Below are 20,744 nucleotides of genomic sequence, written 5' to 3' on the forward strand. Positions count from 1 at the left end.
CGGGCGGTAACCAGGGCAACGCGAGGGAGGCCGTTGCTCTTCTGCAGAGGCGGCGCAGGCGAGCGCTGAGGCGGCCTTGTTCTTTGAGTCTCCCTCATGGCCCCCTCGTTTCGTGCTCTTTTCTTCTTCTTCTTCTGGTCGGGGGTGGGGGGGTAGAGCTCCCCCGCCTCATATTTTATTCCACCTCGGTCGGTGTATGTTTCTAGGTCGCCCGTTTTACCTTGCAGCGCCGGGTTTACGTATAAGCTAAACAAGCTACAGCTTTAAAAATTTAAAGGAAAAAAACAACGATGTGAATTTCCAAAATAGAAGATAAAAAACAAATAAAAAAAACTTACGTACAGCACCAGTGGTTTGTGTTGTGTAGACTCCTATGATGTAAGCAATGGGCCCTGCCTGCTAGCCTGCTCCCTAAAATACCACTGGTTTGCTCATTCCTATATATAGGGTTGCATTTCGCTATTAATATACTTCTTTTTAATTGTATTTCAGTTCAATAATTACTTTGATAAAATACATATTTTGTTATGTGCAAATGGCTTTAGATACCTATTAGGTTGATAAATTACCATATAGCATATATTCTACACAAAAAACAGCAACAATTTGTTGTTGACAAAGAACAGCTGGATATATAAAGGGCCCCATTACTTTCAGTAGGTTAGGACCTCATCAAACCTAAATCTGTCCCAGAGTGGGACCCATTTTATGGAAGAAGGTGCAAAAGGAAGTTCTGCTTCCCCACACCTAAAACCAGTTTTCCAACATGAGGGCAAACCTTGTTATTTTAAGGAGCAGCAAGCAAAAGTATTGAACCCCCCCCCCGCCCCATCTCTTTCTGCTATTGGCCTAGTGAGGCATGCTGAGAATAGTTCCACAGTATAAATAAGGTCACTCGTATTTTTTAAGGTGTAAATACATTTGCAGCCTCAAAGAGAAGACTCATGGGTGTAGCCAAAGGGGGTGAGCAGGGTGGCAGCTGCCCACCCATCAATTAAAATCAATAAAAATACTTAATTGAGCCTCCCCCCCAACAAAAGCCTTCCCTCCCCCAACAAAAATCCTGGCTACATCCTTGTCTGCAGACCGTATGTTTTTATTGGAATTAATTGCATATTTTATTTGGGACAGCAACACATTGCACAACCCAGAAGTAGTATTTCAATGCCTCCTGCCTTCGTTGCATTTATTAAGGATTAAAAACAAAGCAAACGAAGGCTCCTCTCATGTGTATCAACTATATGTAGGTAAAGCTACAAGCTAGGCGCACAGTTTTAGAAACCACAGATCGGCAATTTTGACAAAGCGTTTGCCAAACACTTCTGAGAAATGCGGTCTGTTGGAATTAGCAATAGTAATTCTAGACATATGCCAACAGATCCAGCAGTGTTAGCAAAAAAGGGAGAACTTCTGGCTGTACATGCTGGACACATTAACACCACATGACCTCAGCCTAGTGGGTGGTACCAGTACCAGTACCCTTGAGGGAATGAAGGCTTTCTGAGCATCCTCAAAGGTCTCTTAACTACCACCTGTGAAACAGCATCATTTTTATCAGGGCAGGTGATGAAGGTGGAAGCCAAAACATTTTACTGCAAATAAAATTAAGATTTCTGTATAGTCCTTGTAAGAAATATGTGCTACAAGATCCAGAGCAAACTTGTCTGAAGTGCTCTTTGTTGCTTTTACTCTCCCCCTCCTCATATTTGGTAGCCATACTGTGATATCCAACTAATTTCTGCTCAAAGTTAACCCATTTAAAGTAATGCCTAAGCCATGTCAATTACTTCTAATAGATATACTCTTGAGTATAACAGACATTGGCGACAGCCCATATTGTTGCATCCATCTAAGTAAAAGTCCATTGCTTTCAGTAGATCTGCAACTTAAGTTGGAGGCCATGCATATTCTGTTAATATTATTACTGTTAAGAATTCCTTTTTTATATAGCGAAATTGATTTGCAGTGGCATTGCTAGGAGCAGGGTTTTTTTTAAGAGCCTCATAAAATACCTATTTCTCTTTTAAAAAGGTAACAGACATAGTGAACAAATTCTTACTGAACAAAATATACTTTATTTAGAGACCACACCTTTAAAAAAAATCATGTATATTTACAATCAAATATAAGATGCAATTTAACCTTCCTATTAATAACAAAGCAGGATGCAGAATCTGAAACGCTTTCCCCCCAAAACAATGACACTGTTGTGCCAGTGAAAGGTCTGAAAGCAAATGTTTCAAATTGAGGGCATTTCTTTCTTGAGTGTTGACGCCTCTGCCCCAGCTCGGGCTGCCCGCCTTCCCGCATTTGGGAATGACTGGAAGTGGATTGGCTGCCAGTGAGCTCATGTATTTATGGATCTCTTTCCCGCTAGTAGCAGCAACAGCAATGTACCACGTAGGCTCCTTCCGTTCGGTGAGATGCTGCTGTTCCCAACGCCACACTTTGTTTCTCTCTCTCCCTCTGCTGACCTGACCGTATTATGTTGGCTCTGCAGAAATGTCGAGCCGCTCTTCCCTTTGCGGGTGCTAATACCCTTTGTTGGTAGGGTTTACTGACGTCACGAGGCAAATGGCTGAGCTCGAAGCTGGGAGCTGCTGAGTTTACGTGCCGGTTTCACCTTCGGCAGCAGCGAGCTGTTGTCACAGAGAGCTAACGCTCATTTTCCACTTGCAGAGAAGGGATTGCTGAATAGGAGGAGGACGGTGGCGGAAGCACCCCACAGCCGTCGACGGGGTGAATGAAACAACCTCAGGAAATGGAGAAAGAATAAACCCAAGCAGCTTTGGATTTATAATGCAAGCAGCTTTTGCAGGATTCATAGTCACCTTGCTCTCCTGCTTTTGGATTTAAGATCATGTACGTGGGTTGTGTTATTTGTTCCTTGAGTGTTTCCTGTCTCCGGCAAAAACAAAAAAACCCCGTGTGCCTTGAGAAAATAATCATGATTCTTGTCGTCGCTTGAAAAACATCATTTGCTTTCCCCCCCTCTTCTCCCCTTCCCACATTCTCTTCATTTTGTCATAATAGATGTTTGATACCAGCAGATTAAAAACATTGTTTATTTGTAGGTCCGTTCACGTTGTAGCTTTTGGAAATGAAAGAGGCGGCTTTTCGGAGGATGATCAGCAGAGGAGTCTGATTTGGACCTATCTTGGGAGAAGTGCTCTGGTTTCAGAGACTGACAGCAGCTTGTTGTTAAACTCTGCCAACTATGTTAGAAATCCTGCATTCACCGAATATCAAGCCTGTGTGTTTGGAAATGTCAGATTGGTGGTACATGACTGTCCTCTCTGGGTAAGAGACTGTAATATGAAATTAACAGAGCCATCTTAAATGTATTTAATTATGCTAATATTGTAGCTTTTCAGTGCAATCCTAATCATGTCTTCTGAAGTAAGTCCTATTGAATTCAGTGGGGCTTACTCTCAGGTAAGTGGAATTAGGATTGCTGCCTTAGTTTGGTCAACTTCTAAACCAGTATAAGGTTATTAGAATATAGCTTCATAGAAAAAGAGAACTGAAAACACTATCTTCTGTAAATTACAGCCATTAGAATAAGTTCATTCCTTGAAGAAACGTGAAAAGATCAAAAGAAAGAGGACCATCACCTCCTGTTCTGATATGGAAGTCATGTGTTTCAGAGAATAAACACATCTTGGAGGGTTGAAAAACTGTATAAATGCAGACATTTAGCTGGAACTGATAGAACAGTAAAGCAGTTTAAGCAACTAATTTTCTATGAGGCTTTCAGCTTTGAATTTGATTGACAGTTGCATGATTACAAAGTTTTGAAAAGAGTGCATGTTCTGTTATTTATTTTTGTAATAAGTTGACCATATACCAATTTGGCTCTTAATAGTGTTTCTGGAGTTAGTGATAGGGTCACTTATCAGGAATCATATTTATAACTTTTTGATAAGACCTTGGGTAAATTATATTGGTCAACTTATGGTTCTGTTAGTAAATTTCATTTATTTTCACTTAAAGAGATTTCCTCCCTACCCTCAATCCTTGTATGCAACATCTTCATTTACAGATATTCTATAAAAAATCATGGCTTCCCAACCACACTTGGGCTGCATCGAAAGCACCACCACCACCATTTTTGGAGTGTTTGTGTATGCATTTAATAGGAACAATGTGATGTGAGTAAAATGAAAGAGAGGGGAAGAAAGGCAGACATATGCAGTTTAAAATTTAAACATGGGGGCCAGGTCTGAAATGGCTGAAGACTATGGTTCTTTAGAAATTCCTAAATGTTTTGAGATGGCGTACATCAAGGAAAATCTTTCAAGTGACTGAACGGTTGGTTATTTTGGAGTTGACTGGTATCTAAAGATGTAACATACAGTAGATTGTTAACAAGAATCTGTTCCCTGAAATTATATGATGGATGTGGACCACATCCTTTGGGCCTTTTCCAAAAAGCAGCTTATAATTTTGATACCCACCATCTCTAGTGCCATTATATGTGCAACCCCTTGGAATGGAAGAGGGGTAATCTTGTTGCTGAGCTATAGCCATTTTCAACATATTGGGATAGGTGTTGTATAGCAGAAGTGCACAGTATCTGAAGAGAGTACAATGGTGCCTCGCAAGACGAAAAGAATTCGTTCCGCGAGTCTTTTCGTCTTGCGATGTTTTTCGTCTTGCGAAGCACGGTCCGTCGCAACTGCGCCTCTTCAAGCGGCTTTTAAAAAAAAGCGCAAGACGTTTTCGTCTTGCGAAGCAAGCCCATAGGGAAATCAGTCTAGCGAAGCAACGCAAAAATGGAAAACCTTTTCGTCTTGCGAGGCATTTGTCTTGCGGGGCACCACTGTATATGGAAACCAGGAAAAACAAAAAATAATTTAAATGGCAGGGCACTTAAAGTACAACGTGGCACGGGTAGAGTGAGGCGTTACTATTGTGTTACTCTTCACTACATTGTTGTAAGCACTATTAAGTAGTGAAACCATGATCATATAACGTCAGTGCGATAGTAGCTGTTGTAGGGGAGAAATTGAATTTTCATTAGTAACTCAGTAATGAAACTGCGACGGGGTGAGCTCCCATTGCTTGGTCCCTGCTCCTGCCAACCTAGCAGTTCGAAAGCACGAAGTGCAAGTAGATAAATAGGTACCGCTCCGGCGGGAAGGTAAATAGTGTTTCCATGCGCTGCTCTGGTTCTCCAGAAGCTGCTTAGTCATGCTGGCCACATGACCCGGAAGCTGTACGCCGGCTCCCTCGGCCAATAAAGTGAGATGAGTGCGGCAACCCCAGAGTCGGACTGGGGTGGACCTAATGGTCAGGGGTTCCTTTACCTTTACCCATCTGTGCTGTGCAATGATTAGTATATGCATACATATGTTTGTGTATGGAAGCATGCAGAGACAACTGACAGTCAACATTATTGATTCATCTGACCTTGCATTTACTGTCTGGAACATAATGCAATGAAGTTGGCTTACTTCTGCTATTTATTATTAGTGTTGAAAACTAGTATTTTATGCATATCTCAAATTGTTTGACTAAACAGCACATTCCTATATGTATCTACTTAGAAATAAACTAACTCTTAGGTGCGTAGGTATACAATTGCAGTGTCAGCTTTCTTCAGGCATAATGTTTTTTGCAGCAATTTATCTGAGCTTTCCAGATATTTACAAGTCAGGCAGCTATTGCCATGTTGATCAGTCTAGCTCTAGTACAATGTGGTAGAAATATAGGATAATTACCGTTGTGCAAGAGTAGCCACAATAGCTCCAAATCCTATGGGTAAGAGGTACTTTTTAGATATAAAATACTTCCATTGTTGTTAACTTGTTTTGCAAGTAAAGCAAACAAGTGAGACCTGTAACAGACCATTGCAGCATTAATTATGCCTGTTTAGTGTTCAGTCAGTTACTCATGCCCTTTCCCAGGGAACACTTTCTCTCCCTCTTCCACCCAGTCAACATTCTGTTGCACTGAGCATGCTCAGTCCTCACGGGGCTATTTTTGGGGTTCCCTCCCTTGGGGTTTCCCCCTAAAGTTGTGGGGGTTTTTTTGGGTTTTTTTTTTTTTTGCACTTTTGCAAATCTTGCCATTTCCCTCTTCCTTGAGTATGGATGGTGCTACTTTGGCTGCACAAGGATCTACATCCATCTATGAACTTCTGAAATGGAGGGAATTGATGTCTAGAAGGACCTAACTATCATGGCCTAAGAATTATATCAAGGTTCCTAATGTGCCTGCGGAAGTCTGGGATTTCAGCATAGTTACTCTCTAATTGGGCAAATATTTGATCAACATTTAGAATGGTGGGGTGAAGAATGTACAGAGATATGCCTGTGAATTAACACTTCTCAGTACATTCATTCACTAAACAAGTTTTAATGCATTAATTTTGGTTTTATTAATCTTCCAGATCTTGTTTTCTGTGTCTTCAATTTTCACATTTCTCTATTCCTTCTCCTTTGAATGTACTTTTCTGTTCTGTTCCCGACTTGTGTTTACTTCCCACAAATCTAAACATTCTGAATTTATCTCCTTCTCTATTTTTTCTGGTGTTATTTAGAATGTTGGGAAGTCTAATGCTAATCTCAAATTGTTGTGCTATTTCTGCACTTCTGCAGACTGGAATTTTACAAACTGAAAAATAAGGAGAGCAGGAGATTACTCTGAAAGCCTTTCATCAGCTAGTAATAAGTATACATTGCATAAGAAGCAAGGATATTGGACTAGCCTTTCCATTCTCTAGTAGTGAACTTTCCAGAATACTACTGGAGAAACAAATGTAGAATATCCGGTGGCCTCTGCTTGTAAGAATAAACAAAAGATTGTCATTCTCCATACTTGGACATTCAGAATTTTATTATAATAATTGAAAAGAGAATGGGGGAAAGTGCCAGTCAAAGGAAGTACTGGAATGCAGATTATTGTATGCTGGGAATGTGTAGGCTGGAACAAGCTCAAATAATAGTAAAGTATCTCACAGAGGAAAAATAAGCCAAGTTCTCTTCTATAACACTATAGTTGGTTAGTTCTTTATTAAAAGAAAGTTTGGGTATGCATTTAAAAATTAGTAAGTACTTCATTTGGATTTGAATGATTTCTCCCATTTTTATGGCTACAAATGTTACTGATATTCAGAAAAGAAGACACATTTATTTAAATTATGATTAGTATTCATACGGTACAACCACGCCAGGGATGTTATGCCTAGATTAAGCTGTCAGTAGTGCAGGTGACTTTGAATTACACCTTCCCATTAATTTCTTTAAAAGGCAGCATATTTAAAAACGAACCTCATGTGTTTTTAAGTTATATTTGTACCTGTGAACAGATTGTTGTAGCTACAATTTACTAGAAATTAAAAACAATTTTGCTGCATAAAGATTGCTTATAATTAATACACCAGTAAACACAACAACCAGAGGTTCTAAAACCATACTGAATGTTGGTCTTTGAGTTGGGAGGTCTAGATCCAAATTGCTGTGCACCTATTAACTCACCAATTAGTGTCATGCACTCAGTTCCCTATCTCTAAAGTGGAAATATCGAAGACAGGGTTGCTGCAAAAATGAATGAGATGAAGTTTAAAGGTATTTTTTCATAGTAATGAATTTGTTAATTCTAGCCATCTCTATGCAAATGGCTTTAAAGTAAAAACAAACAAAACTGTGATTACAAATTCTGTTCTTGACTTTAGCAACCATTCAGTTCATCATAAAAAATCACTCTTTTGTATTACTTTTGTGTGGAGGACTATTTTGCCAGTTGCTCTTGATCCATAGAAAATGGAATTTAGCTCCATCTTTTTGTTTTGTATAGGATATTTTTGACAGTGACTGGTACACATCTCGGAACCTTATTGGAGAAGCAGATATCATTGTGATTAAATACTCTGTAAATGACAAGTCTTCATTTCAAGAAGTAAAGGACATTTATGCACCACTGATAAAAAAAGCATTAAACCACTGTTCAATTCCTGTCATAATTTCTGCTGTTGGTGCAAGACAAAACGGTATGTGCTGGAGCTCATCTTATAAACAGCTGAGGTATCGATATGAGACTAAGTGTTGGGTTAATCATGGTGGGGGAAAACTATGCTGTTAGTTCAGTTACGATAAGCTTAATGTTTGGTCACAAAATATTTGTACTGTTGGTTAGATTTGTTATAGTCAAGAGACTTGTTCCAGAATTGCACTTCTACATGATTGGTAAAGCACTTAGGTTTGTGTATTCTTGGGCTGTTACTGGGGCTAAGCCAGGAAATGCAAGTTTGCTAAATTTAGTTGGTTTCAGAATTGCCGCTTTTGATATGTTTCAGCAGACTCCTGTGCACACTGACTTGAAAGTAAGTCCCAGAGTGTTCAGTGGGGCTTATACCTTAGTAAGTGTGGGTAAGATTGCAACATTAAAATGCTTATTGACATTGCATATCAGTCATTTGCTTGGAAAATTCTTTACATTGTTAGCATTACTTGCCAAACATTTGCCTACTCTTTCACAGTATCAGTTCTGTGTGTAACAGGTAACTTCCTAACATCATTTCCTTTCCTTAGTATAGACTTTACATACTGTAGGTCAATTCCAGTAGCTAAGGGATTCTATTAAAAGGGCATACCTCTGTCACCTTTGCATTCAGAAGTTGAAGTCATGCAGGCTGTATTGTCTGTGCTGAAGCCACATTGGTACCCTTCAGGTGTGTGGTCTGCTGGGATCCCACAGACTGTGTAGGAGCTTAACTTATTTGAGTGGATCCTGCACAGTTGCAATTACATTAAAATGATCCAACCATATGGGCAGGGCTGATCAAAAGTGCCCGCCCCATGAAATTGGCATCCCCTCCTGATACTTCTCTGGTTAGAACCGAAAAGATTATTTGCTGCCCAAGTGGGAGCCACTCATGAAAAAGTTATTTAAAGGTTGCCTGATGTGTTCGACTTGAACTTGGACTGAGGCTTTAATCCCTTTTGAGCTATGAAGCTCTGGGCAAATCCCTGCCTATTTATCCCACTGCACAAGTTTGTTAGGTGAAACTTATGCTCTGGCTGATGAAACAATGAATGCCATCTTCTGAAAAATTGATAAACATGGTAAAAAATGATTTTGCACATTTGATTTCTACAGCACTCTCTCGTGTATGTGAAGATCTGTTCTGAATCTCATCGTCCTTAGCTTTTGCATGAGCAGAGTCCATTGTCATAACTTTAGCTGTGCCATTGTTTCTCAAGCTTCTAATAGCTGAGATACAGATTTGAGCCCTTGCTCGAGAAAAGGTTTACTCAGCATGGCCCAGAGTAGTGTTACTTTATGTCTCCATTTTGGTATGCCTCATGGGTAATTTTGCTGTGTATCTGTATCATGAGCAATTGAATGACCCAAACACATCTGTGGCAAAATTACCCTGCTCTCAGTGGAAACTGAAGGAGGCTTGTCTAGAGCATTTATTCAGGCAGGGGCATAGTGGGTAGCATCTTTGAGCGGTTATTTCAGGTTGACAGGAAAATTGAAATTTTAACATAATGTATTCATTGTGGCATAGTGACAGGCATATTAGCGTTCCTACCCCCTAGAATGTTGTTTGGGCATTTATGAGCTATGCACTTTTAGTTTTAATGATGTTTAATGAATTCTGATGAAGGCATTATTTGTGTGAAATCTGATACAGTGTCAAAAGTGGAAAAAGTTTTTGTTTCTTCCTTACTTCTGGTACCTTCCAAGCTAATGCGATTATTGAAAAGTAGTAGCATCAGAGTAGTCTGTAATTTCTTATTGGGAAGCATTTGTTTAAAAGTTTATTCATTACTTAATACATTGTCATGTTTTTGTCCATTATATTGTTGTAAGTTGCAGCTACTTTTAAGTGGTTTTTAAAATATGGTTGCTGTAATGCAGTCCACTGTATTCTTAAGCTTTGTTGCATTATGGGTCCCAATACCTTGCAGACCATTTCCGTATGGTAGACTATTTGAAATGCTTTTTAATTAAAACTATGATGCCACTGTATTGAATAGCAACATGAAGGAAAAGGAGAAACTTTTCCAGATTAAATTTGTGTAAAAAAGGAGAACATGTACAAGAATGAAACTGCTTTGTATGATCACACTGTTAATAAACAGTCTATTCTACTTTATCTGAAAACATGCCATCAAATTCAACAATAGTTTCTACCATAGTAAGATTGTAATAATATGAACCAGTTTGATATTCATCACACTTATTATTTAAAAGGCTGCAATTTATCCTCATTGATGTAATACCTGATTCCCAATTGAAATTTCTTTACTGGAATACTTGTGGGCAGTTAACACTAAAAGTATAAAAAAGGTTGTGTTGCATGTTAGCCAAACTCTATGAAGTAAACCTTGAAAATTACCCATAGGTGATGAACTTGATGCTTGGTGAAAATGTATCGATGTCTCAAATTTCTCTCTCTCTGCAATTATATATACAGATCTATGTTCTAGCAAACTGCATTATACTCAGAATAGACCCATTAAAATTATTGGACCCAAGTTAGTCATGTCTATTAATTTCAGTGGGTCTGCTTTGACTATGTCTACCATTGGATCCAACCTTATATTTGTCATTTTTGTCATGCTTTTGCAAGGCAACAAGTTATTTGGAGTAGTTGATAATCAGAATATAAATGACCCAAGAGAGATTATTTCAGTGTGACTGCACCACTGCTTTTACAGTAAGAACTGTCAGTAGATAGCAGTCTTCTTTTTCATGAAATATTATCTGATGTGGTTCATAGGCAATTTGATATATCCTAGGGCATACTAGAGATTAAATTTAGGGGGCAAGAAGATCTTGTCTTTTTGAATATCAGTCCCATGTACACTGATAATACAATATAATAATGCACTTAAATATTTTTATTTATAACAGCACAAGTTTGTTTTATATGGAAACCTTTTTCCTTCAGTTAACAATGAAAATAATAGATAATGCTGTCTGCAGAGCCTTGTTTACTCTGTCCGTGGTTCTACTGACACTGCCTAGTAAGGAATGCAGAATTCTTGTGTAATATCATGCTGACTGCAATTAGAGGAAATTGTGGTCTGGCAAATGTCCTTGAAAAGTTTTCCAAGCTTTCCTCATTATTTGCCTTATGATTTATAATGGCCTACCATTGAAACTTGTCTTAAATTTTTGAAACTTTTGATAAATTGAAAAGTGAAGTGACAATAATAAGACACTTAATTTCATTTGGGGGGGGATACTGTGTCATGCACATTAATCATTTTGGCAAGCCATATTTGCATTTCAGGGGGGATCATTGTAGAAAGCCTTGGTGCAACCTTAGGTGTTATACATCAGACAAACAGCGAATAACAAGATAAGGGGTGGTATTCGGTGCTAGTCCTACTCAGAGTAGACCTGTTGAAGTATATGTACATTACTAGGTTCAATAATTTCAGTGGATCTACGCTGAGTAGGATTTAGTTGAATAAAACCCATGTTCAAAAATAGTAAGGTATAATATAATTAACATGAAAAATATTGTTTAATTCTTGTTGGAGTAGCTCTGCATTTGTACTTGCATTATTTATGCTGTTAATAGATTTAAAAATCTTACCTTTTGTTGAATGTGCTATTAATTCATTAGTATGATTTTGAAGCTACTGAAGAAGAGCCAATGTAATTAAAATATTTTGCATAAATAATTTGTTTTCTCAGAAGTTCCCTGCACTTGTCCTTTGTGCATCTCAGACAGAGGGAGCTGTGTTACAGCTTCTGAAGGGATTCAGCTTGCTAAGGAACTTGGAGCTACTTATTTGGAACTGCACAGTCTCAATGATTTCTACATAGGAAAATATTTTGGAGGAGTGGTAAGTAGAAAAGAATCTCAGAATGATCAAATGGTAAGATTTCAAATATCTTTTGAAATTTGGACTATGGTTATTTTTGGATGGATATGGACATTGGCTACTCAGGATCACAGCCCCTGCTCTGACCTGAAGTCCACTGGAGGATGACATAGGTCAAATTATAGAGCCAGCATGGTGTAGTGGTTCAAGTGTTGTATTAGGACCAGGGAGAACAGAGTTCAAATTGCCACCCAGCTGTGAAGCTGGGTCAGTCACTCCCTCTTAGCCTAATATGCTTCACAAGGTTATTAAGAGGATAATATGGGAAGGGGGAGAATCTTGTATGACACCTTGAGCTCCTTGAAGGAAAGATGGGGTATAAATGTGGCAACTCATTATTACAGTTTAAACTTTAGCTTAAAGCTATCAGAGTTGTTGCAAGGGTAAATTGTATAAGTGAAATAAACAGTATAATTGGAACAGTTTGCTCAAGGTACCACAGGAAATCATATTAGGAAGTGGGGGTATTTTCACTGACAGCAGTCCTGCACTGCCTTTTCTCCAAGCCATTTTTAAGGCCACCTCCTTCATTGTTCAAAGTCCACTATTTTGGAAGGAGAAAGTCTACATGTACAGTGGTACCTCGGCTTACAGATGCTTCAGGTTACAGATGCTTCAGGTTACAGACTCCGCTAACCCAGAAATAGTACCTCGGGTTAAGAACTTTGCTTCAGGATGAGAACAGAAATCATGCTCCAGCGGTGTGGTGGCAGCGGGAGGCCCCATTAGCTAAAGTGGTACCACAGGTTAAGAACAGTTTCAGGTTAAGAACGGACCTCCAGAATGAATTAAGTTCTTAACCCGAGGTACCAGTGTAATGAATAGTACTTGGAGGAGTGGAACTAAATTAAATTGAAATGCAGCAAAAGTGTTTCAGCACTATCGTGAACGTGCTTTCTGAAACACAAGTGCCTTTGAGTTCAGTGGGACTTGCTCCTAGTATGCGAGTATAGTATTACACCCTTAATCTGAACACATTTTTTACAGTTGCAATATGTAAGAAGTGCTGTTGTTGCATACTCCTAGCTGGGGCAACGCTGCCGCTGATTAGTATGGACAGGGCAGCGGAAGCAATGGGTTGGTGGTGGCATTCAGGGGTGTACGTAAGGGTTGGTCGGGTTGGCCCCTGCTAAGGACACAGGCCCATGAGGGCACAAAAATTGTGCCACTTCGAGTGGCTCGGAGCCCATAGCCGTCTTTCCTATTGGGCTTACTGGCGCATTGCGCCAGGGCGGTGGCCTCTCAGGGGCACCCCAGTGAGTGGGGGAGCTGCGTGGCTTTGCTGGCGGCCTCCCCTTTCCCTGCACACCCACCAGCTGTGCCCCGTCAACCCTATGGATGGCGGGTGTGCAGCTTGCCTCCCAAGCCTCCGCGGGAGGAGAGCGATCCCCATAGAGGCTTGGGAAAAGGTCAACAACTCTGAGAAATGGGGGGGGGGGGGAGGCAGCGCGCCGGAGGGATCTTTGCACCACGGCACCAGATATGCTGAAGATGGCCCTGTCAGAGCCCATCTGTGCTCTCTTTTCTGAGCAAGACCTGCAGGCTCCTGGGTGCCTTTGCAATAGAATCCAGTCACTTGCTGGGGGGCCCTCCCCAGTGGGTGGTGGTGCTATTAGAATTGTGAGGGCTCAGATGGAAGAAAGAAGAGGCAGGGTGAGAGTTGCAGGAGGAGGAAAAAGGAAGGGAGGGTGGAAGAAGGCAGAAGGGAAAGCAGGAACCAGAGGGATGGAGGAAAGCAGGCAGATGGATCAATGGAGGAGGAGGGGAGGCGGTGCAGAGCAGACCCAACCCAACTCCAGTGGCGAAGGAGGAAACAACTGGCAGAGTACAATAGGTGATGAAAAGCAAAGTTTTTGAATTTTGGGTCCATGGTCTTTCCTGGCATCAGAGGAACCAATATATCTCCTCAATATATCTCTTCATAGGGGTGGTGCTGATACATCTCCTTGCCAAGGTCACAAAGGAGCCTAGGTACACCTCTGGTAGCAGTGGGCCTAAGCACATGTGCATCACCAACCTGTCCTTCCTCATCCCAGTCTTGGCAAACAGCAGCTTTGAGGATGGTACATTGGCAATTCCCTCACATGCCACAACTAGTTTAAAAATGATTTAGGCTGCAGTTATATGCACATTTTCCTGGTAATTAATCTCACGGAAGGCTTTCTTCTGAGTAGACATTCAGAGGATTGGGCTATTAATTTAAAAGGTCTCTAAAGTGATAAATAGTTCATTTCAGTTCATTAATTACATTAGCCATTGGCTAGCCATATCAGATTTTTTTAAAGAAATGGTTTGAATGGATACAGATTACACCCAAGATCATAGAGCAAATGGCATTCTCAAATGAATCACTGTCTTGAAAACAGTAGCAATAGATTCCAAATTATTTCTGGGAAACAATATTTAGTGCCATTAATGGATTTGCCAATCTTAAATGTGTATTGGAAGTGAGCCTGTTTTAAGATTTCTGCAGTTTGGTTTGCAGTCAGTAGGCACTTTAGTTTGTCTGTTGAATCAGCTACTTTAAAAATGAACTTCAATAGACGTTCGGTTTCTCCCATGGAAAACAGGATAGTTAATGTACAGAGTAGTAATTTAGCTGTGAGGGAGCTAATTGAATACATATTATGTTGATTTGTTATTGTTTTTAAATTAACATCTGTGAGAGCTGTCCTCATTTGCTTGGCTTTGCCTACTAAATTTATTCTATAAGCACTTTGGGCATGGTGTTCCTTCCTTGTACTAATTTCTATTAGTGTTATTTTGAAGCAGGAATGATAAAGGCTAATCTTTTCAAGATTTGTTGGTATAATAAACAATACCTCACTTCAAGTTTGGATGATTTTCATGTTCTTCCTTCAGAGAGGCTTATGAGGCCCCCATTGCTGCACCAAGGAGGCTCTGTGCACAACACAGCACCTAGCAGAACTATGGCAAGGCACTCATAAGCATGGGCATAGGGACTGGCATGTACCTGTGAGCTCTAGAGTCTACTTCCATACAGAGAGGGCCAGCTCTGCAGCCTGTCCAGTGTATGCAAATCTATGGACTAGATTATGTTCTTTCTTAGCTGCTAAGTTTTTATCAAAATTTACTTCTTTACTTGCAAGTAAATGCCTCTGTGGTTTGGTCTTGGGTGGGAGCCAGAATAGTCTTCTCTTGCATTGGGCACCCTATACACCCTTTACATAAAAAGCCTTCCTACAAAACGTTTTCAAAGAATGTTTAAAATTTCAAAGAGGCGGAGGCTTATTGCATTTCCACTGACAGGGAATTCCATAATAGACATAGAGGCTGCTGCAGGAAATGCCCTGTTTCTTGTACTGGGCAGATGAGGCTAATTTAATGGGAGAAAGGTTAAAAACCACATGGAGGTTTGGGCTCTTGGTCAGTTCTGAAACAGCCAAACTCCCTGCCACTAACATCAAAACTATAGGATTCATCCTTTCTACTTTGCTTAATATCTTCTAAATGTTCAGTGCTCCTGCTTTTGTATGAAAAGGTACATAAGAAATTTGTTATCTTTCAAGTTGATTAAAGTGTCCAATCAGCATTTAACCATAATTGATCTGCTGTGGCTTCTTAAATAAATCTTAGAAGGTTAAGTAAATATATATGTGTATATTTTATTTTAGCTGGAATATTTTATGATACAAAGCTTGAATCAGAAATCTTCTGAAAAAATGAAGAAAAGGAAAAAAAACCATAAGTGCCATGGAGTTAAGCCACCTCAACTTGATCAGCCAGGTATAATTTCCAACAGAGCACATCTAAGTGACAGGAGATGGAGGGAGAATTTATCAATTTTAAAGCCCTGCTGGCCTGCGCTGTCAGGGGTGGGGGTCTTCTTTTTATGGTTCTTTTGAGTGTGTTTTTGACAAACCCTCTCATTTCAATGGAAGAGAAATTAACACAGTAGCTCTATACTTGTGTAGTTGATGGGTCTGATCCTAGGATCATTCAGGGGAATGGAGGGCTCTGGTAGACGATAGGCTGCCCTATCCCTGGAATGCCCTGTTTTGGGACTAACTCCTGGCAGGCTTGCTGTAGCAGAGGGGCTTCAGGGCCTAGAGGAAAGTATGAGCTACAACAAATAATTATAGTACTGGTGCCAGTATCTAAATAGATGCCAGCTGTAAGTTCTCTGGCACCTAACAGCTTTTGTTATTCACTCTCCACTGGTATTATTTTCCACCCCACCCTACATCCTCTACTGGCCAGATGGCAAAAGGGCCCTGGCCCATGATGAGGAATCAGGTGAGTTTCTTGAACTCTGATTATGTTAAGTGCATGGCTGCTGTCAAAAATGCTGTGTAGCTCCTCAGACTTCTCTGGCATCTAGTACAATTTACCCTGGCATCAGAATGTTCTGCATTTTTTTCACTATTACAAGCAGTTGCTGATGATGTTCAGTATAAAACGTAGTTTGGCCTTTGTGAGTATGCAGCCTTTTATCCTCACAGTCTCTGGCTATATCCTTTAAAACAACTGAAGTTCAAGCAATTCTCCAATGATTAATTTCAGAAACATCTAATTTTTAAGTAAATGTTTTTACAGTTTGTATTAACCTGAGAAGTTAGAGAAATTGGGCTTCCTTTGATGGCCAAAGTGTAGTAAAGAGAAATGTATTTAGGGCAGTTAGGAAAACACTGTTATGTCCTCATTTAATCCAGTCCCAGGGAATAAAAATGCTTTTGTTTGCATTGTGCCTAGTGCAAATTTGGAGTTACAAACAGTTTATTCATTATTTCTATTTTTTTGGTTTTGTTTTAGAAAAAATGCCAATCTTAAAAGGTGAAGCCTCGCATTATGACTCCGATTTACATAACCTGCTGTTCTGTTGCCAGTGTGCAGATGTGGTATTTTATTCTGAAGACTTGAAGGAAGTAGCAGAAGCTCACAGGATTGTTCTGTGCTCTGTTAGCCATGTGTTCATGTTACTCTTTAATGTGAAGAGTCCAGCAGACATTCAGGATTCCTCCATCATTCGAACTGCCCAGACCCTCTTTGCAGCAAACCGGCAAGCTGTGCTTCCTGTTTTAAACCACAACTCATCAGGCAACTCACCAGTAAGAGTCATTGTTAAAGACTCTTTCTTCTGTTCTTGTTTGTCAGACATTCTGCACTTCATTTACTCAGGTATCCTGTCAGAATGGTTCTGGCTGTTTTTTGTCTTTTAGCAAGAAAGAGCTAACCTACTGCAATGGGGCTGCATACCATCTCGCTAGAGGCCTAGTTCTCGTTGTTGTAATAAATCCGCACCTGAACTTAACCACTTCAGACTTGAAGTAGATGCATACAGATTACTATTATGTCAGGGAGTAGACTATCTGAAAACTTTTCTTCCAAATGTCTGGTGTTCTTTTATGTAGGGATTTATTTTTTTTAATGAAGGAGATTTCAGTGGGAAGTGTAAATGTTGCCAGAACTTTTGTTTGCACAATTTAAGTTGGTTGGGCACCAGACTATCCCGATCAAGTCATTTTTGTTGTTTTCTGATTGTTACATATTTTAAGAACTTTTGCTGAATAGTGGCGATGGAGGAAAAGTGATATTGATGACTAAACTTGGAGATGGTTACTCTACTAAGGAGGTGCAACTTGGTTACTCTACTAAGGAGGTGCAATAAAGCAATCCACCAAGCTATTGCAGTCAACAGCCTTTGAAGAAGGAAATAAACAAACAAACAAAATGGAAATAGTGCAGTGGCACTCTTTGGTGGATTGTACCCAATTTTACTGCCCTAAGATTCCTTAAACTTGTGTGCTCCTGTCTACACATGGAGTTCTTGCTCTTGAAAGGACTGTTCCTTTCAGTGTGTTTGAGGACAACTCCAGTCACATGCCTATTGGGTTTATTGCACTAGGTGGGGATGCCATATTCTCCAGGAAATCTGTTTATGCATCAAAACACATGCAGAACTCTGAATCTAGGCGGCATGTCTAAACGTGTATTTTCTTCCAAGTCTGATGCTGAAATGTTGTTGTTGTTGTGTATGTGTGCATTGAAGGATGCAACTTCACAACCTTTGCAAGGCCAGTTGTTTAAGGGCAAACAGATTCCTCCTCTCCAGTTCTAATTATTTCTTTATTTAAAAGTCAGGAACTGGGGAGGCAGTTTTGTCACTTCTCGTCATTCACACCATAGGGATGTCTTATTAGTGCTGATGACACCCACATTACTAACATCAAGCACAATAACAGTGACTTTGCTATTCGGGCATGTGGAGAGACGAGATTTTCCTTTTCCCAGGTACCAAATATAGTTCTTTCAGTGATATAAAAATGCAGTGTCCCTGCGGCAGAAATGCCACCCCCTGAGAAGATGCTTGGGTTGTGTGCAGCACATATTGGTAATAACTACATTTCTGGAGCTAAAAAACTGATAGTCTGAGAGGAGCCATAGCCTAGAAGTATTGTTTATCTCATCTCCACAGGTGCTTTCCAATGGGAACTATTAGAAGAACATATCAAAAAGAAGCTGAAGGATCTTGGGAACGTTGAGCTTGTTCTTGAGAGAGTAAAATGTATCTTGAAAATTCCAGGAAAGGTAAGCCACATTATTTTATCTTTCAATTGCACTTATTGGATTGCAAAAAGGACCAGATGGAGTGGTTTGGATCCCTTAGATACAATATTTATCAATAAAGGGTGTTAAGTCCAAATGACTCACCATTAAGTTCAGTATTAGTTAGGCTATAGAAACAGGGGAAGATGGTGAATTCAGCAACTGGAAAGATTATAAACTTTTTGAATAAGTGGATTTAATAACTCGGGGGGGGTGATGACAGAGTATTCAAAAACGATCCTTATTAAACAGTTATTTCTTTATTAATATTCTTCCTAACAATGAAAGAGTTTAAAATGCAGCTATGGGAAGCTTAAATTCTAACAAGCGTCAGGTTTCAAAGGGGAAGATATTTGGTTCATATAAGGGAGTATTACTTTATTTTGTTTATGAATATTGATGCAGAAGCAGCCCTACTGTCTCTAGGTGAAGTAGCTGTCTCAGGCTGCCAGCTTTTGGATACCTTTAAGAGAGACACACTCATCTGACCCAAGGCTGGGACACAATGTGCAAGGCTGGTCTTTTGCACAACTCCTGTTTATTTCAACAAGATAAGTGCAGGATAACTTTGTGATGGATTGTGCCCCCTGGTCAGAAACAAAGTGTCGTGTTCAGGATTCTATGTATGCGTAGGAGAATGTTACATTTCTTTTTACAACCTCCCCCCTTGATCTTCCCGATGTTAGGTGTCTAGCTAGAGGATCTTCCCAAAATGTGAGGGGCTAGGGTCTGCTACTGGAGGGGAAATATTGATTACTACCCTGTGTCAGAATTATGGTCTGTGCATCCCGGGGGTGGGGGGCTTGCAATGGCAGGATACATATTTAGAGTAAGAACCATTGTGAGATACCTATTTATGGTAGTAGAAATGAAAATGGAGGAAGAGCTTTTGAAAGTGTGCAACAGATGTTGCTGATCAGTTGTGAACGAAGTGGAAAAAACAGGCTCAGTGGTTTCATATCGTTTGCTTCAAAAGCAGGAACAAAGGTAGGCACTTAAAAAGCATTGGCACTCACATGTTCCTCTGTCTTTTCCTTTTTCAGGTTAACAACTCAAGAAATTGCAGATCATATTTGTCAAAAAGGCCCCTGCAGTTATGTAACAGCTCTCTCAGGCTCTTCTTTAACACAACTGTATTAGCTGATGTCATGTTCAAAATACAAGGTATGAAGCTTATCTCATTTGTTTCCCCACCTTTTCCCTTTAAGTAGTCAAACTGTGATAAAATACCTCCTGGTGATAAATTGAATAACTATTTCAATAAAAATGAGTAGCATCATCGATATGCTTTCATTATCATAATATGAGGAAGAATTCCATATGTAAGAGCCTATCATAAGAAGAGCCGGCTGGATCAGGCCAATGGCCCATATAGTCCAGGATCCTGTTCCCACAATGACCAACTAGATGCCTGTGAAAAACTTGCAAGCAGGATTCCAGCCCAAGAGCACTCTTCCCTCCTGTGGTTTCCAGCAGTATTTCTTATAGTGCTGCGAAAATGTTTCAAAGCCGAATGTATGATAGGAGAGAGGGGAATCTCATCTGATAGTTGATTATATTGCAAAATCCCAATTACAGTAGTGCCTTTAGTAGGCTGTCTAAAATAATCACAAAATAGTTTCAAAGCTTCCAGGTCTCCCAGACCTTTTCAGCAGGCTAGATGGTAAAAACAGAGAAGTGGGATATGGGAAGGAGGAAACATTTTTTAAAGCTGATTTTAAAGTCACGGAGCCTGTACAGTTGAACCACGGTTGTCAAATGTAATCCGTTCTGGAAGACCATTGGACTTCTGAAACATTCAACAACTAAGGTGCAATTGCCAGTTGGCAAAACCCATTGAAAAAATGGAGAAATGCACCTCGGAAGCCATTTGACTTCTGAGGCGCATTCACTAAGAGTTTGAAAACCGAAACTTTCTATTTCAGAAGCTTTCGACAACCAAAATCTCAAAACAATCAGGAAGGAGGTAATATGAGAATGGTTAGGGGCCAGCTGGGAAAAAGAATCATAAATGTGGCTGATACCTGATCCCTCAAAACTCAAGAATTGTCTGTTATACCCTTAGGCAAAACACACAGGTTTTTTAGTAAGTGGAAACCACAATGCAGGCCTGTTATAGCTTCTGGGCTTGACAAGGCATCTGACCCTCACTTGAGCCTTCTCCAGCCAAGGAATCACACACCTCCTCCCTGAGCTAGCGAGCCTCACTTGGACTGGGGGTCCTTGCCTGCTTTCCCTCAGAGCTGACAGCTGTAAGTTCTGGAATCCTACGATCGGGGTGGTACATCCTGTTTTGCCACTTAAGGCAAAACAGGAAGTGCCATA

At 40.1% G+C, this 20,744-nt stretch overlaps 1 protein-coding gene across 7 annotated transcripts in view; it reads left to right on the top strand.

Moving 5' to 3' along the window:
• RHOBTB3 (Rho related BTB domain containing 3) overlaps positions 1 to 20,744 on the top strand; it is a 34,799-nt gene that overhangs the window by 1,372 nt on the left and 12,683 nt on the right. The window contains exons 1-9 of one of the 7 annotated variants that reach the window (XM_082191467.1): positions 28 to 292; positions 2,680 to 2,862; positions 3,075 to 3,300; positions 7,801 to 7,993; positions 11,662 to 11,813; positions 15,488 to 15,599; positions 16,626 to 16,991; positions 18,289 to 18,401; positions 19,463 to 19,583. In XM_082191467.1, coding sequence (XP_082047593.1) covers positions 2,861 to 2,862; positions 3,075 to 3,300; positions 7,801 to 7,993; positions 11,662 to 11,813; positions 15,488 to 15,599; positions 16,626 to 16,991; positions 18,289 to 18,401; positions 19,463 to 19,583 — 1,285 coding nt within the window. In that variant the 5' untranslated portion in view covers positions 28 to 292; positions 2,680 to 2,860. Of the gene's footprint in view, positions 1 to 27; positions 293 to 328; positions 2,863 to 3,074; positions 3,301 to 7,800; positions 7,994 to 11,661; positions 11,814 to 15,487; positions 15,600 to 16,625; positions 16,992 to 18,288; positions 18,402 to 19,462; positions 19,584 to 20,744 lie in introns of those variants that run through there. The other 6 variants (XM_082191468.1, XM_082191469.1, XM_082191471.1 and 3 more) reach the window with 6 other exon arrangements.

This window comes from Podarcis vaucheri (genome assembly GCF_965113315.1).
Source record: "Podarcis vaucheri genome assembly, chromosome: 11".
In the NCBI taxonomy this organism is placed as follows: domain Eukaryota; kingdom Metazoa; phylum Chordata; class Lepidosauria; order Squamata; family Lacertidae; genus Podarcis; species Podarcis vaucheri.